Source organism: Vombatus ursinus, unplaced genomic scaffold (assembly GCF_900497805.2).
Source record: "Vombatus ursinus unplaced genomic scaffold, bare-nosed wombat genome assembly UNPS02014848.1, whole genome shotgun sequence".
NCBI classification, from domain to species: domain Eukaryota; kingdom Metazoa; phylum Chordata; class Mammalia; order Diprotodontia; family Vombatidae; genus Vombatus; species Vombatus ursinus.
In genome coordinates this window covers 3247703-3263139 of record NW_020954626.1, presented here as the reverse complement: position 1 = coordinate 3263139, position 15437 = coordinate 3247703, and the positions used below count along the sequence as shown (strand labels likewise).

The 15437-nt window shown below is 40.5% G+C and overlaps 1 protein-coding gene across 1 annotated transcript; it reads left to right on the top strand.

The window, feature by feature from the left end:
* Positions 1–270: 270 nt before the first annotated feature.
* Positions 271–5172, top strand: BCL2L10 (BCL2 like 10). Its single transcript, XM_027840774.1, has 2 exons — positions 271–1070; positions 4388–5172. Exons 1-2 carry the CDS (start codon positions 639–641, stop codon positions 4520–4522), a joined length of 567 nt encoding a protein of 188 aa, XP_027696575.1. The 5' UTR covers positions 271–638; the 3' UTR covers positions 4523–5172.
* Positions 5173–15437: the final 10265 nt, after the last annotated feature.

The following is a 15437-nucleotide window of genomic DNA, read 5'->3' as shown; positions in this document are numbered from 1 at the left end:
CTTATTTTCTTTTTCCTTCTCTCTTTTTCTTTGTCCAAGTCCAGTGAAAGGAGTCAGCCTCCAGCTTCAATCCCATATTTAAAGCTTAGCTTTTTGCACATGCTCAGTTTTTTGGAAGGATGTGGGCGACCTCCCACCCCCCATCCATCCCTCCCCCTGTCCCCATCCCCCCATCCTTAGCCCGAGATGCTGGCTTGCTCTGAGAGGAAGGAAACGACACTTGAGAGCGCTGGACGCTACCCAGGATTCTGACGTCCCCTTAGGAGCCTTTCATAGTGAGGCAGAGATTACTTAAAGAATTGGAGTGAAGCCCACTTGCCCTCCCCACTGACATCCCCTGGCAGCTTTTGTCCCAGGCAAGGGCTGAAACGAGAGGGGGAACCTCAGGTGAAGGAGGGAAGGTGCTGAGCTGGCCATGCCCCAAGTAAAAAAAAAGAATATGGCACAGAAAAAATGAAAAGGAGTTGACCGACAGGCAGACAGATGGGAAGGCTTGGCGAGGAGCTGCAGCCCCGCCCCAGGGTGGAGATTAAGAAGCAGTACTCCGCCTCCGCCGAGTTAAGAAGCGCAAACCCTCACCCGGGGAAAGAGGCTGTGATTGCAAGCTGGTCCCGGGCTCTCTCTCGTCGGGTGGAAACATGGACTACAAGTGTGCCCTTCGGGAAGAGACAGCGCAACTTGTGGCGGACTACCTGGATTACTGCTGCCGCCGGGAAGGCTTCCAGGAACGGCCGCCTACTACCCCAGCTGCAGCTACGATGCGCTCGGTGGCAAAAGAGCTCCGCAGGCGTTACCAAGACTTCTTCGAGTGCGCCCAGAATCAGCTACTCGACCAGTCGCCTGAACAAGTCATAATCGAGGTAGCGGAGCTCATGAGCCAGGGCGAATTCAACTGGGGCCGGGTGGCAGTGCTGGTGGTTTTTGCCGGGGCACTGCTGGAGATGGAGGAACCGCAGAAAGAGGAGAGAGTACAGCCGCTTCGGAGGGAAATGAGCCGGCGCTTGACGGAAGAACTCTGCAACTATCTGGTGGAGAAGAAGGGCGCGTGGCTGCAGGAGCACGGAGGCTGGGTAAGGATGGGAGGTATCCTCTTTTACCCGGGAGGGAGGACCGATTGACTGCCGGACGAGGGGAGGGGGCGAGCCAGTCGTGTCTGGCCACATGGCTCGGGAAGGGACCGGACGGCGGAGGACAAACCCTGCCCTGACCCAGCCGGCTTACTCACAAAGAGTCAAGTCCTTTGAAAACTCCTGAGTAAGCAACGCAGCCCCCCTCCCCAATCCCAACTCCCCCAGTTTCTTGAAGGAGTGGGGTAGGTGGGTGGGTGGTCTTCAGGGGCGGGAAGCCGTGTAGGTGGCCATGGGCTGTAGGAGAGTTGTGCGGGGTTTCCAAGGGTGGGTGGGAGGCGGGGGAAATTCCATTTCAATCAGACGGGGAAGTTCTGCGTTCTCGGCCACGAGGGCTCTTTTGTGGGTGGGATTTTTTTTTTTTTGTTGTTTTAGTTTTTAACCGGATGCTTAGTTTCTTTTGGGGCAGGTTCTGAAAGTAAAACTCAGCAATTAGTAGACGCTTCTTGTTTTAAGGCGGTGTGGGGGTCTAAAGCAGAAGTGGAGATAGTCTCGCTTCAGGGTGGATTGGCTGGTTGCGTTAAATTTTTGTCTTTGCGTTCCCCCGACCGGAAAAAAAAAAAGAAAGAAAGAAAGAAAGAAAAGAAAAGAAAGAAAGTTGGAGGACTTTAGTTCTAGTCAGCCAAGGGCTTTTCTCGCTTTAGTTTAGTCTGGATGCTGGGAATGGATTGTCTGGCAGGGTTCATTTTGTCTTTTGCTTTCCCCTCTCTCCCTCCCCCAAAAATGTGGCAGAACTTTTCTTCTACTCTTCCATGAGCTTTTTTGGAAGCTCTTATATCAGGCCTAAATATTTTGCCCATATATGGACAGCTCATGACCAAAAACTTGGAAAATCAGCTGTGGGATGCAGTTGGGACTAACGATGCTAATTTACAATTTATTCTCCCTCAGCACACAAGAATCAAAGCACTTGAATTCAAATGCTGCCTCTGCCTCTACTTTATTTCACTTCCAGACCTATAAAATTAAGGAGGGAGGATGATCTGGATAAGACAGGATCTTATCGCTTATTTACATGTACCTTCTTCAGGACCCTAATTGCCTACCCACCTGGTCCTTATTTTGGCTTCAAAACCTTACACTCTCCCCCCACTTTCTCCCCCTACTCCTCCAGGTTATTCTTCCTCTCTGGGTCTTGTCTCTAGGACTGAAAGGACTCAGCATTTGTCACATCTTTAGTGACCTCTACACACACTCACACACACACACTCACTCACTCACTCACACACTCACTCACACTCACTCTTGCATACACAGATGCCCCAAAAAATCTAGGAGAACTTAGATGCCTAAGGGCCACTTGGTCCTCCTAAATAAGGGATGTTCAAACTCCTACCTGAGGGTCAGAACACCTGGGTTCAATTCCTATTTATTAGCCACAGTGTCTACGGACCAATTCCCTTACCTTCTTTGCTCACCTGTAAAATGAAGGACTAGAAGACCTCTAAGGTCCCCATCAGCTCTCAGTATTGTGTGTCTGGTCATATTTCTGCTACTTGTGGCTGAGCTTACTTTCAGGTTTGTGTTGGGACTTTCATGTGGGTCACCACATTTCTTAAAGGTTACCAAAAAGACTGGGGGCTGTTGTGGTGCTTTTCCTTGACCTAATCTGAATAATTGGAGGCCTTAATTTTTAAAAATCCCCACCACATAGTCCCAGTGTCTTAACATTATAGGCTTTTAAAATCCTAAATGAATGAATTCAGTATCTAAATATATATGTTGCCAGGAAACTAGGGAAAGGAATAGGTATTTATATAGCTCCACTACTTCTAGGTTCCAAGCACCTTGCTAAAGCACTTTACAAATATCCCATTTGAGCCTTATAACAACCCTAGGCGGGGAGGTGCTGTTATTATCCCCATTTTACAATTGAGGAAACTGAAATAAAGGGCATTGATCTGCCTAAGGTCACATAGATAGTGATCCATAGGCTGGATTTGAACTCTGGTCTTTCTGATTGCAGGCTCAGCATCCTACGGTTGGGGGGGGGGGGGGGGAAGGACGTTTACTTTTAAATCCCAATACCTCTTCATCCAGTATCATTTCTATTTTTTTAAATTTATTTTTAGGCAATTGGGGTTAAGTGACTTACCCAAGGTCACACAGCTAGTAAGTGTCAAGTGTTTGATCTGAGGCCATATTTGAACTCAGGTCCTCCTGACTTCAGGGCGGGTGCTCTATCCACTGTGCCACCTAGCTACCCCCCAGGATCGTTTCTAACTGGGGAAACATGGTCAGCATTTAACATCTTACTGAGATTTGCTTTGAAAGAAGTTGATGGAAAAACCAGGTGTGGCACTTACCTAAACATTAATGGGGAGGAAGAGGCATTTATATTGGTTATTTGGCAGAAAATAGAGTGTAAAGAGCAAAGTTGCCAAAGGAATGCCAAGTACAGCTTGTTTATGCAAACCCCTCTACCCAGCAAAGTTAAAATGCAACCATCTGGAGTTTAATTACTGTCACTTCTGATTATCCTGAATAGAGATGGCTAAAGCAGCTGCCAGCTTTAGCTTCTCAAGGGTCAACTGGGAATCTAATAACCCGGAGGATCTTCAAAATAACCTCTGTCTTTTGTTCAGAAACATGCATGAAATTGATAACGGGTAACTCTTCTGGTCATTTCACGTGATCACTTCTGGTCACTCCCCTTTATATAATCAATATTTCTGGTGCAAAAAGCAACATTCAGTGGAATCTTTATTCTCCACTAAAGTATCCAGAGACTCAGTAAGGAACTGTTCATTCTTTTAGCAGTTTTGGGCAGCTAGATGGCACCGTAGTTGGACTTGTAGTTCCAAGTTCAAATGCTGTCTCAGACACTTTGTAGCAGTGTGACCCCTGAGCAAGCCTCTTAACCTCTTTCAGCCTCAGTGTCCTCATCTGTGATGGGGGGGAGGGGGGTAATACCTGCTTGCCAGGGTTATAATGATTATCGAAGGATAACTTAGAAGTTTTGCTAACTATTACCTTTCATCATATCATGACTTTTTTGCAATGGTGACTTTTAAAAATAACTCCAACTTTACCAAATGTCTCATAACCAAAGCAGTATTTCTAATATAGGCATGTAATCTTTTACATAGAACAAACACTGATATTAATTTTCATCAAATGGTGAACTTTTTTTGAGGAACTGGAAGACGAAATTGAACAAGTGGTTATTAAAATGTCTGCTGTGTTCTAGGGGTACAAAGACAAACCTGATATTTCGATAGTCTGAAATAATCAAAGCTTTCTCTTCTCTTCCCATACAGACTGGCTTTCACCACCACTTCACCCAAAAGCAGTCTTCCCCACAAAGTGATCCAAGCAGTACCCTGTGCTGTATAATGGCCGCAGCAGCAGGATTTGGACTGGTGGGATTAGCTCTTCTATTAGCCGTACGATAATGGATCTTAAACTGTTTATACCAATCTTGGAAGCAAAGACCTAAGAGATTTGGAAGAGGACCAGGTGCAGAAGAGAGAATGGCCTCAGTTGTTAATTGCCATCTGTTAAGATGACTAAAGCTGGAAGAAAAAACCAGATGAACATGGAACCATCTCATCAAGACTGTTAAAGAGCATTTGAAAATGTGCATCTTTTGGTTTTTGATTAAGAAACTGTCATCTTGAACATTGCCATAATAACTGATGAGCTAACGGTTCTCTTTGACCAATGCTTTTCTCCCCCCACCCCACCCCTTCTCCTCATAAACTAGTTGGCTGTTTAAAGACTTTTGTGGAAGGGAACTTGAAATGTTGGTACTTCATATTCTGTAAAAGTAGTTTTTGGTATGTCTTGTATGGTATCTTGATGGAGTGAAGCCTCATGTCTTATCCAAGATTTCAAATGCCTTTAATAATGGGTATCTGATACCTTTCCTTATAAAGTATTGGGTGGCTACAGTTTAGTAGACAGTTCAAAGTCCTCTGAAGTCTGGAATTTCTGGGGTCTCTTTCAATAGATCTTAATATATTTTCAAAGTATTTATCACTTCAGTGTAGCATCTTTTTTATTCATTTTTAAATAAGTTCTATTAAAACCATTTTCTTATGAAGTTTGTTGTGCTTTTTTAAAACTGACTTTCTTAAATGGATTTCTTTTTTTGTATAGATTTTTCAGTTCCAAATTCCCTCCTTCCCTCTCTCCCCACCCCACTGAGAAGGTAAGAAATACAAACCACTAGATGGGAAAGTTTCTATAGTCAGTGTTCTACTGCAGAAGTTATAAGGAATTAATCTCTAGCTTTACAATTTTATTCATACAAATGCAAGAGAAAAAGCTTAGAAATGCTTAAAAATAGGTCTGTGGAGATACTATGGCCTTCTGTAGCCAACTGAAAACCAAAGGAGGTTCCTTCAAAGATTCAATGGGACTAAACATTTAAACTTAAAATGGAAATTTCATTAATACTACTTCATCTTGGAAGGAGCTTTTGGGGTGTCACCTTCCAGAATCAGGATTTGGGGTAGATGACACTACCAAACTCTACCAGGATCAAATACAAAATATTATTTTTGGCATTTGAAGCCATTTACAACCTGGCCCCTTCCTACCCTTCTAGTCTTATGGAGATGATCCAGTGACAATGTCTACTTTTTTTTTTTTACATTTGTCAAGCTTCATTTTTTCCCCTTCTAATACTCCCCCTTAAAAAAGAAAAAAAAACACCTTTGTAACAAATAAGTGTAGTCAAGCAAGATGTCTACTTATTCCTTACATACTTCAAACTCCAATGCCTTTTTGCTGGCTTATTCTCATGCTTGGAATGCCCTTGTCTTTGTCCCCCGGCACCCCTGGCCTCTTTCAAGATTTGGCTCAAGGTAGGGGCAGCCAGGTGGTAGAGTGGATAGAGCACAGGCCCTGAAGTCAGGAGGACCTGAGTCCTCAGACCAGCCTCAGACCAATCACTTGACACTTACTAGCTGTGTGACCCTGGGCAAGTGACTTAACCCCATTGCCTAGCCAAAAAAAAAAAAAAAAAAAGATTTGACTCAAAATTGAATGGCTTTCTCAATCTCTCCTACTGGTAGTACCTTCCATTAACACTAGTTTTCATGTTGGCTTTCCATATTAGAACATGAGCTCCTGGAGGTCAGATCCATGTTTTGGCCTTTTATCTCTAGCCCTTAGCCTAAGCTAGACGTGCCTAACTGACAGCATTAGTTGTACTGAAGCTCCACGTACCTACCATAGCTATGTTTTAGGATTGTTATGAAAATTTTATCAGAAATTACAATTTATAGACTACAGAGAATGTAAAAATTCATATATATGAAGATACTTTCAGACTCTTCTTAGCAATAATAGGGTATGTAATTTTTTTAATCGGGTAGGAGAGTGCTTACAACAGTATTAAGAAATAATTTGCACCCCAAGGAATTTTTCTCTTAGTACCTCTACTTTTTAAGCACAAGAAAGAATAATGATGCATCATCTGATTCACCTGAATGTTTGTCTTGATTCTAACACATACTAGTTGCCACTCATCCTAGGCAAATCACTGAATCTCTTGTTGCAATATTCTTAAATTTCAACAGACTTGGTTGCTTGAGTTGCTGATTAGATGTTGATGGATATCAGTTCTTCAGAACAAGGGTTATTTGTGGAGTAAATGGAAGTGATTATTGGTCTAAAAGGCTTTGGCCTAGGGAAATCCAAGAGGAAAAAATTTCTGGACCTGGTACAGATGTCAATAACGTTCAGAATGTGCTTGTTGAATCTCATCTTCCCCAATTCTATCTTCAAGTTCAATGTCTCTTAGTCACCTCAGGACCCATTTACAACCCAAACTGTTCTCACAAAGAATCTCCTCTTGACTTTCCTATTCTTTTCATAATATTACCACTTTCCCAAATTACCTGGCAGTATTTTCTAAATCGTTAAATGATTGGATGGATGAAAAAAGCATTTAAGCACCTACTGTGTGCCTGGTACTATGCTAAGTTCTGGGGATACAAAAAAAAAAGTTGAATTGAAGGTCACATGACCAAAAAGATGAAAGCCTAGATATTTTCTCCTGACTCCACTAAAAAACCCCAAAGAAGTGTCATATACCAGAGGTAGAATAATTACACCTCTCTCCACAGGCTAAGAAATCAAGAATCCTAACAAGGTAATAGCTTTGTGAATTAACAGTGAAGAATACTAATCTCTAACAAGGTTCACTCAGCACCAGTTTCCATGCTCCAGTAGGGCATACTACCAGACCCACAGGCTTATCCAGTCAACAGCTTCCCTGCCACTGCTTCGGTCTTTGCCAAAATGCTCTGCCTCTTCGATCACCCCTACCATTCTGGGTCAACAAGCAGTGGATTTCAGGCCTCCACTCTGCCAGATATTTGCAAAAGAGAGGAGAAAGCATGTTCTGTCTTGATAGCCATGGCCAGGCAGAGAACTAAAGAAGAAAGAGAAGTACTAAAGTACTTGGCTTTTAAAAGTACTAGGGTAGGCTCCTAGTACTAAAGTACTAGTACCAGAAAAACTAAAGAAGAAAGTAAGGTCCCAATATTTGGGGCTGCCCCAGGCCTGGAGAAGAGATTGGCACCTAGCTGGCTCCAATTCTATCCCTAGGAGACTGAAGCAAAGTGGATTTCCCAATATGAGAGGAGACTTTGATGTCCAGTCCCCCTTCTCTCTTGGTGTGGGGTGTGGGACCCACCATCAAAAGGGGATGAGTCAAAAACTAGATAGAATTTATAAGGGAAAAAAAGAGAATAAAACTGCCAAAGATCTCAGGAGAAAAATTCAGTTAAAAAAACCTAGAGCACAAACAGATAAATCAGCAGGGATGATACTAAAATAATAAAGTAATACGTCTACCAAAATATCTAAAAGAATGAAAATATCTCTAAACATTACAAGACAAAGGAAATTGAACAAACACCTGATGAAACACAGAACCCTAAGGATTCCTAAGATAGCTTGAAACTGCATCAAAGTGGTTCAATGACTTTTTAGAAACATTGAACATGGTAAATCCAAGTGGTCCCTTGCCTTTTAGAAGAAATAGCTTCTGATATGGGCCATCATGTGACTACAGTAAGGATGGAGAAGGATGTATACTTCTTTGCTCTTTTATTATGGTAACCTCGTTTTCCCCCTCCAACCCCAACATGGAGCATGGACTCAACTTGAAAGACTTGGGGAGCTCATATAATAAATCAATTTCCCTTCACTGGAAATCTCATAGCCCACATATAGTTCCCGTGCCAAGGCACCCCTACAGTAAGAAGTTCAGAGTTCCTACGTTCTACAGTACCAATAAAGTCAACATTGGACTCAACGAGAGAAATAAAGTGTTATTAAAATTTGTCTTATTAATGAATACTTGTGGAGTTTTTTTCATTTGTTTCCTTTTTTTAATGTTTAGGCTTTTTTGTGTACATAAGAATAAATTATCTGTTCTAATCCCAATTCATATTGGACATTGAATCCTTTTTTTAGTCCCCTCCTTGTTCTCCTGGGTGTCAGGGTACAGGGTTTACTGAGACAATGAGTGTGAGAAAAGGGAGCCTACCCCCTTTTGTTAAAGGAAGACTCCCCTAGAACTGAACCCAGTCTGCCCCACCTGCAGAACAGAAAATGGTTTAGTATTGCAGCTCTTGTAGTCCAGCTATGATGCCTCAGGCTAGAGGATAGTCTTCACCTTGTAGGACCCATTCACTGGGGGATGGGGAGTTCTAGATATTGGTCTATTGATATGTACTCCCTCCTAACACTTGCCCTTCTTACTCTTAGCTTTCTTCAAGACTGAGCTGGGGTTGCCTCCTACACTAGAAACCTTTCCTAAAGATCCCCATGCCCCAACTCCAGCTCCTTATTCCAGAAGTTAATACTCTCTCCCTCTTTGAATTATCATGTTTTGTGTTAGACATAAGCAAAATAAGTTTTGCTTGCTTGAAACTGAAATGCCATCCATAGAAACCAAAATGGATTCAGATTTTCAATTTGTAGAAATTCATACTTTCTGTTTTGCAAAGCATTTGCAAGGGAGGAATGTGTTGACAATTTACTGTACCATTGGGGAGATCTCTTAACAGGTATAAATCACTTGGAATTCCTTTTTTCCCCACAATAGGAGCCACTATGTGTATTTGGAAAGACTTTATTACTTAGGGAGAATATTATAGAAGAATTCTATACTGTGATAGGAGCTCATTAAAGAAAGTTAATCTGCCTCTTTATTTAATTGAATACAAGCTGCATTCCTGTCTAGAAATCCAGTTAGTGCTCTCAAGATAAAAAACTTCAGACTTTCTCTTTGACCTTTTTCTAAAAATTAAGCTTTTATAGGTCGAAGTATGTTTTAGTTTCCTTGAGGCACATAGTATTCACTTTGTAAGTGTTTATTGCTTGATTGATTTCTCATTTCACAAAATGACCATTATCCAAGTTAACTATAAAACCTGAGTTACAGATTAATATTTATTGGTTAGGGCCCAATTTAAGACTTGTATAGATATATGCACATAGGTATCTTCTATAGACAGATCTGTATCTATTGATATGGGTAAGAAGTAGCAAGATGTATCAGATAAGTACACTGAGCTTGGAGTCAGGAACACCTGGGTTTAAATCCCACCTGTGACACTTACTAGCTACATGTATCATGTATTCTCCCTAGGTCTCAGTTTCCTCATCTGTAAAATGATGAGGTTTTACTAGAAGATCTCTGAGGTCCCTTCCAACTGTAAATTTGTGAACCTCTGATCTCATGAATATTCCCTCCAATGGCAGATCTCAAACCATCCATGCCTTCCCATGCCATGCAACTCCTGTCCATGTCATCAGTTTCCTCATTTTTAAAATGAAGGGGTTGCATTAGATGGCCTTTGAGGTCCTCTTGAGCTCTAGCTATGATCCTCTCAAAAATTTTCTAAGAGAAGTCCATCCATTGGAAGCCTTCCTTAGTTTCTTCAGACTTTGGGAGAGAATACCAGTGAAACAAACACTCTGGCTGTCTACCAGTCCTCTTTCATCTTCATCATGTGACCAGCCCATAGTGTCTTCCTAGTATAAATTTCTCTGATGACATTTTCACTCCTGTACGTCTTTGAAGTTCCCCATAAATCCTCATCAGTTGCATATTTCAGCCTCCTCACATGCACTCTTCCCTGGTGTGATGATAATCATCTATCTATGCATCTGATTTTTTCACTTGGGGTTTCCTGAACAGTCTGATAACAGGATGGTATGGTTTTTTGGGTCAGCACACTGACTTAGCAACTTCTATAGAGAGATCTTATTTACTTAGCATGAGATCTTTTAGAGACACAGTGTTGCCAAGGTAATTAGGGGTGGGAGGTGAGCATTTAAAGCATGCTATTACAAAAGCCTATGTTCTTATAAAGTATTTTCAGGAATCTTAGTCTCCAAGTGATTGGCTAAAATATCCCATTGCATTAGAGAAATTTTCATTTGATTCAAATGAAAGGGTATTCTTTTAAAAAAAAATCCACTTACTCATGAACTATATGATAGGTGCACCTTTTAAAAGCCAAAAATATTCCCAATATGGTCAAAACTCTACTATCCACACTGAAACAATAGTGATACAGATAATTCCAAATAGCAAATTAAAAAAAATCATTTCTATGTGAAGTGAGCAGAACCAGGAGAACATCGTACATAGTAATAGCAATATTGTATGATGAACAAAAGTGAATGACTTAGCTCTTCTCAGCAATACAGTGACCCAAGACAATCTCAAAGGACTCATGATGAAAAATGCCACCCACCTCCAGAGAAAGAATTGTTGGTGTCTAAATACAGACTGAAACATACTATTTTTCACTTTCTTCCTTTCTTTTTTCTTTCTTTCATGTCTTTCTTTCTGTGTTTTCTTCCACAAAATGACTAATAGGGAAATATATTTTACATGATTGCACATGTACAACCTGTGTCAGATTGCTTACTATCTTGGTGGGGAAGGGAAGGAAGGAAAGAATTTGGAACTCAAAACTTTGTAATTTGGGGGAAAGAAAATATTTTTTAAAATAATTTCTATTAAGTTTCAGAATGCTTTCAATGACTTACATTGAATTCAATGAAGACAGCTTAATGGCAAATGATGATCATAAGGGAAATTCAAACCACCTAATAAGCTAAAAGAAATTTTATAATAGAATATGATTTGGCACTTACATTAAAATAAGAAAATGACGTGTTTTGCATCTCAAGTAATGTGCATGTTCACAGTGGCCTTTTTAAAGATATTTCCTTTTTGAACATACTATCTATGATGTAGGCTTCATATGTTCTAGAGAAACAATCTGGCAGTGGATGGGGGGGGTCTCTTGGAGTAAGGAAGACGAGTGTTAAGCTCCATGCCTCTGACATCTCCTGGCCTTGTGTGAGCAGGGACCACTTAATCTCTCAGTGCCCTGGGAACCTTTTTAAAGACTGTAAATTACTGACAGGTTGTTGATCTTCATCAGTGAGTTTTCCATACTTGGAACCCTCTGCAACCAAGACGCTAGGCATTTATTCACTTAGCATTCACTGTACTAACTACTTCCAAAAAGGAGTCAAGATGGTTTATAACGTCAAACATAACACAAAAGAGACAATTCAAAATTAAAAAAAGAACCAACAAAACAATGAAAGGAAGAGAAGCATAGAGATTACCAGGCATCTGAAATGAGTTAATTACAGCAGTTGAGCACTGAATTTAGCTCTGCATTTCCTGACAGCTGAGAGGGAAAGGGAAACACAGTGAATTGTAAGAGTTTTATAGTCTAGCAAAAGAAAGCATGCAAGTTTGTCTTCAGAGGCAAATATTTTCTTAGCATTGAATTGAAGAAGATATTTATTGCCTGCATCCTCCTACAAGGAGCATTAGATAACATAATGGACCATGTCATCAGCAACAGTTTCACAAATGACATCAAAAAATGAATCAATTGGATATTTCTCATGTCAACTCTATATAAGCACAAAGGACATAAAACCAAATCCTAACTGCAGAGAGCTATTCAATAAATAATCAATTACTTATTCAACAAAAATTTATTAAGCACCTATTATGTCAGGCGGCAGCTAAGTGGTCCAGTGGATAGAGTGCCAGGCCTGAAATCAGGAAGACCTGAGTTCAAATCTGAATTCAGACACTTTACTAGCTGTGTGACCCTAGGCAAGTCACTTTGCCTCATCTGTAAAATGAGTTGGAAAAGGAAATGGTAAGCTATTCCAGTATCTTTGCCAAGAAAAACTCAAATGGGGTCACAGAGAGTCAGACATGACTAAAAAGACTAAACAACAAAAACAATATGTATATATGTATTAATATAATATATTTGTGTATAGATATGTAGCTATAGATATACATACCTGTCAGGCACTATGCTAGGTGCTAGAGATACAAATACAAAGAATGAAACAATCCCTGCTGTCATGGGGCTTACATTCTATCAAGGGAGATGGCTTATACATATAGAAGTATATGCAGAATAAATATAAAAAGAATGAAGACAAATATATACAAGGTAGTTTGGGATGGGGGCACTGGCATCATTGAGGAGGAATCTGGAAAGCTTCATGTAGAAGGTTGTGCTTAAGCAACATCTTGAAGAAATTGAGGTGTTCTATGGAGGGGCAGTGCAGAAATAGAGAAAGGGAGAGAGAGGAGGGGAGAGAGACACAGAGAGAGAGATAGAGACAGAGAGAGACGGAGACAGAGAGACAGAGAAAATGATGATTGAGGAGGCAATTTATGACTGGCATATGTTAAAGGGACTGGTTTTGGCAAGTAAAGAATGAGAAATGATGTCAAGGCGTCTCCAAGATAAAGAGGGGAGAAGAGAGAGCTTACTGTAAGTGACCTCAATTTTTTTTCAGGAAAGAAAAAGACAAGGACCTCAGCTGAGAGGATAGAGGGAGGGGGATGCAATGTAGTGCTGATGTAATGTGGTCTAGTCATATATATTGCTTGCTGATGATCCAACAGGAATACCACTCATCTCTTTAAGTGTTATAATACATCTAAATGTATTACAACATACACCAGTTTTAATTTTTACAAAATGTTCGGTTCCTTTGTCTGCTAGTCATTGGCCAGAGGGTTTAGCTTTTTCTATAGATAGCTCTTAGTATATAAACCATGTCATCAGCATCAAGAAGTATGTTTTCTTGTTTTTCTTGTTTGCTATAGCTGGAGGGCATGAGTAGGATTTATCTAACACCTGTACCAAAGGAGCTTATGTATGAGTTGAAAAGAAGGGGTTGAAATCTGGCCCTGTGGGCACCCACTCCTTTCCTCAATTATTTAATTCATTAACGATTTCATGCCTCTAGGGAAGATATCTTGGCATAGCAGGACCTTTCAGGTACCCCTCAAATCATGGCAGCTAGGTGGTATCGCTTGTTGGTATTATCCCATTTCAAAGTTTTCATAGAATGAGTCTCTTTTCTGATAAAATCGCAGGTTTGTTGAAGTCAAAAGTGTAGACAGAAAGACCTGCATTCAAATCCCTACTCATCTACTTGCTAACTCTAAGATTCTGGACAAGACTCAACCTCTGAAACATAATTTTCTCATCAAAAGATGAAGATTGTAATAATATCTACTTCACAGGATTATCATAAGAATCAAATAAGATAATTAAGCAAATAGCTTTCCAACTCTTTAAAGTACCATGTAAAGGGGAGGTATCATTATTACTTTAATCCTTATTATTACCAAATCCCTAAAGCACCATATAAAGGTGAGGTACTGGAGTATAGCATTTAGATCTGGAAAACACTTCAAAGATGAATCTATTCCAACCCTCTCATTTTACAGATGAGGAAACTGAGGCCAAGGGAGGTGGAGTCTAGGTCACCAGCTATCAGTCAATCAACAAGTATTCCTCATTACTGTCAGACCTTAGTTCTCCCTCACCCCATCCTTCTGGGGATGTCAGTGTGCAGTGTTTCCAGACCTCCCTACATCTAGGACACTGTCTTTAGGATAGATAGAGGCAGAATAGGGAGCAGGGAGCGGAGCTAACAGATAATTAACATTCAGCAGGAGAGACCCAAGGCTCTTTGGAAGGTGAGATCCTATAACTTAGTTTTTCAACATTTGTAATGAAGATTGGAACTATAGGTGTTATTAAGGGAAACTCTCAAGGAAATTGTCAATCACAGAGATCATGGATACTAGGGGAAAAGTAACAAAAAGAAAAGACATGCAATAAAAATCTAATCTGGAAGCATAAGTGAAATACTAATTATGGTAATGTCTATCTACCACTTACCCCTCATGCCCCCATAGCCAATAGCAGCATAATAATGACTGTGTACATCAACTGATGGGGCAGGTAGAGTATTGGGCCTAGAGTCAGAAAGACCTGAGTTCAAATACTAGCTGTATATTAACTGTATGACCTTGTTTGCCTCAGTTTCCTCATCTGTAAAATGAACTGGAGAAGGAAATGGCAAACCACTCCAGCATCTTTGCCAAGAAAAGACTAATGGGGTCACAAAGAGCAGAACACAAATGAAACGACTGAACAACAACAAACTTCACCTGATATAGTAGAAAGCAAATTGTATTTGGAATCAGAGACAGCTAGGTGGTACAGTGGATAGAGCACTGGACCTGAAGTCAGGAGGACCTGAGTTCAAATCCAGCCTCAGACACTTACTAGCTGTGTGATCCTGTGCAAGTCATTTAGCCTCTGACTGCCTCAGTTTCTTAAACTATAAAAGAAGGTAATATTAGCACCTACCTCTCAGGTTGTCATGAGTATAAAATGAGATATTTGGAAAGTTCTTTACAAACCTTATAGCACCATATAAATGTTAGGCATACTCTCAGAGGATCTGGGTTCAGATTCCAGGTCTGCTATTTACAGTAGCATGTGAATTACTCAGGGTAAGCAACAATTCTGATATGATCTTCTTTTTGTAACAGCAATGGTCATACATATATGCTTCTACTGACACTAGCCTGACTCAGATCATCTAACTTTGACCAGATGAAACTGGATTGAGCAGTTCTCTGTCAGTTGAATGCTGGATTTCTTGCTTCACACGTATACCTCTTTTGCTGTGTTTTTAATTATGTGATTTTTAAAGAATGGATGTTACTCTAAGGAAATGTGTAAAAGTTGTCACTCTTACGAGAGCATGCTTCAATGACTGTTAGAGATATTGCAGCATCTGTTGGTATGGGGAAATCAGGGGTTTCAAGAATAATCCAAGCCTATGACGAAGCACAAAGGAAGGTATAGTCAAAAAGAAAAAAATAAGTACTCAGGAAATGACATATTATTGCTCCAAAACAAACTAATTAATCCTAAGAAAACAAAGACCTTTACAGGTAAGATTATAGTTGAT